The sequence below is a fragment of the Nothobranchius furzeri genome, chromosome 10 (assembly GCF_043380555.1).
Source record: "Nothobranchius furzeri strain GRZ-AD chromosome 10, NfurGRZ-RIMD1, whole genome shotgun sequence".
Taxonomy (NCBI): domain Eukaryota; kingdom Metazoa; phylum Chordata; class Actinopteri; order Cyprinodontiformes; family Nothobranchiidae; genus Nothobranchius; species Nothobranchius furzeri.
The window spans coordinates 39,319,589-39,321,105 of record NC_091750.1 but is presented as its reverse complement, the minus strand read 5'-3'; the positions used below and the strand labels follow the sequence as shown (position 1 = coordinate 39,321,105).

General features: G+C 43.0%; 1 protein-coding gene across 1 annotated transcript in view; it reads left to right on the top strand.

The window, feature by feature from the left end:
* The first annotated feature begins 1,455 nt into the window (after window positions 1–1,455).
* cfap299 (cilia and flagella associated protein 299) overlaps window positions 1,456–1,517 on the top strand; it is a 100,648-nt gene continuing 100,586 nt past the window's right edge. The window contains exon 1 of the mRNA XM_015960234.3: window positions 1,456–1,517. This exon is cut by the window's right edge and continues 95 nt beyond it. Coding sequence (XP_015815720.1) covers window positions 1,511–1,517 — 7 coding nt within the window. The 5' untranslated portion in view covers window positions 1,456–1,510.

The window sequence follows — 1,517 nt, the reverse complement described above, 5'->3', positions numbered from 1 at the left end:
CCTACTGGATTACAAGCAAACTCTTACCCGTGTTGATGATCATCAACTCCTTACATGGAGGTCACTGCCAGGCTGCCAGAAACAACAGTGGTAAATGATAAATAACAACAAAACTGATGCTGAAAATATTCCCACTTAGCGCTTGACTCTGTGTTTTATGGGCTATGCATGTGACTCAGTGAGGATTTACCAGAAAGAGGGTACGGAGGATATTCTGACACGAGTTTCCAGGTGTTGCCAAAGAGCTGAGAGTTTCTGAGATACGTTTCAGATTTCATCACTGATCTTTGCAGATCATCCTGTTGACTTCATCGAGCTGGGACCTGTAGCTGGGCGATTGTGAGACGGAGATCAAAACTTCCAAGTGTGGGGTCACGGTCCTCACCTGGAAAAAGGTAGAACACCTCCTGGCTGGCTCATGGCTCTCAGGCAGCTGTGGACATCAGTGGATTGAGGCAGCTTCTGAAATGATGGGGATGAAATAAAGTTCCTCTTCAGAGTGGCAGGACCCACACTCGTCTCTGGTCGTGTCTCTGACAGGATCTAAACCAAACCATGTTGTCTGAATTTACCGGCAGATCTGAAGCTTTTAAAAGCAGCTGAGGACATCTTTATTTAAGGATTGGATTGTTTAGTTCTAATTTTGGAAATTTACTGCATTGTCTTCATTTCAATGATTTGTATTTCGTTGTGAAGATCTTTGTGACTTTCACTTACATTTCAATTTAATTCAGTTTATTTATAAAGCGCCACATCAGGACCAGAGTCGTCTCACGGACCTTCACACAGTAAACGTTCCAATACAGGTCAGGTCATTAAGCCAATCAGTAAAAAGTTTCCTATATAAGAAACCCAGCAGGTTGCATCAAGTCACTGACTAGTGTCTCAGAGTCTTTACAGCAATCCTCATACTAAGCAAGCATGCAGCGACAGTGGAGAGGAAAACTCCCTTTTAACAGGAAGAAACCTCCAGAGGATCCTGGCTCAGTGTAAGCAGCCATCCACCATGACTCACTGGGGATGGAGAAGACAGAGCATACACACAGACACACAGACACACAGACACACACACACACACACACACACACACACACACACACACACACACACACACACACACACACACACACACGCATACACACGCACACACACAGCAACTAATAATAATAAAAGCAGTTTGCTTATGTTACATGAACAAATAAACAGACATCATGGCCTACATGAAAGGAGTGCATCAGGATTATTTTAAGCTGTTTTTTATCAGGTTGGCTGTAGAAAAGTAACTTGTTTAATTTAGCAGATAAAATGTTTTTTATACTTTTATAGAATTATTTCTGCATGATTCAAAAGAAAGGTTTATGTATTTATAGTTGATGACGTCAGGGGGCAATCTCGCTTACTGCGACGACTTCTTTATTTTTCCGGTCACGTGTAGCTGCAGCGCGCGCAGACTCTAGTGCGCAGGTAACACGGTTGCCATAGCAGCGGAACAACAGGAAAAAGTGTAACGATGGAGT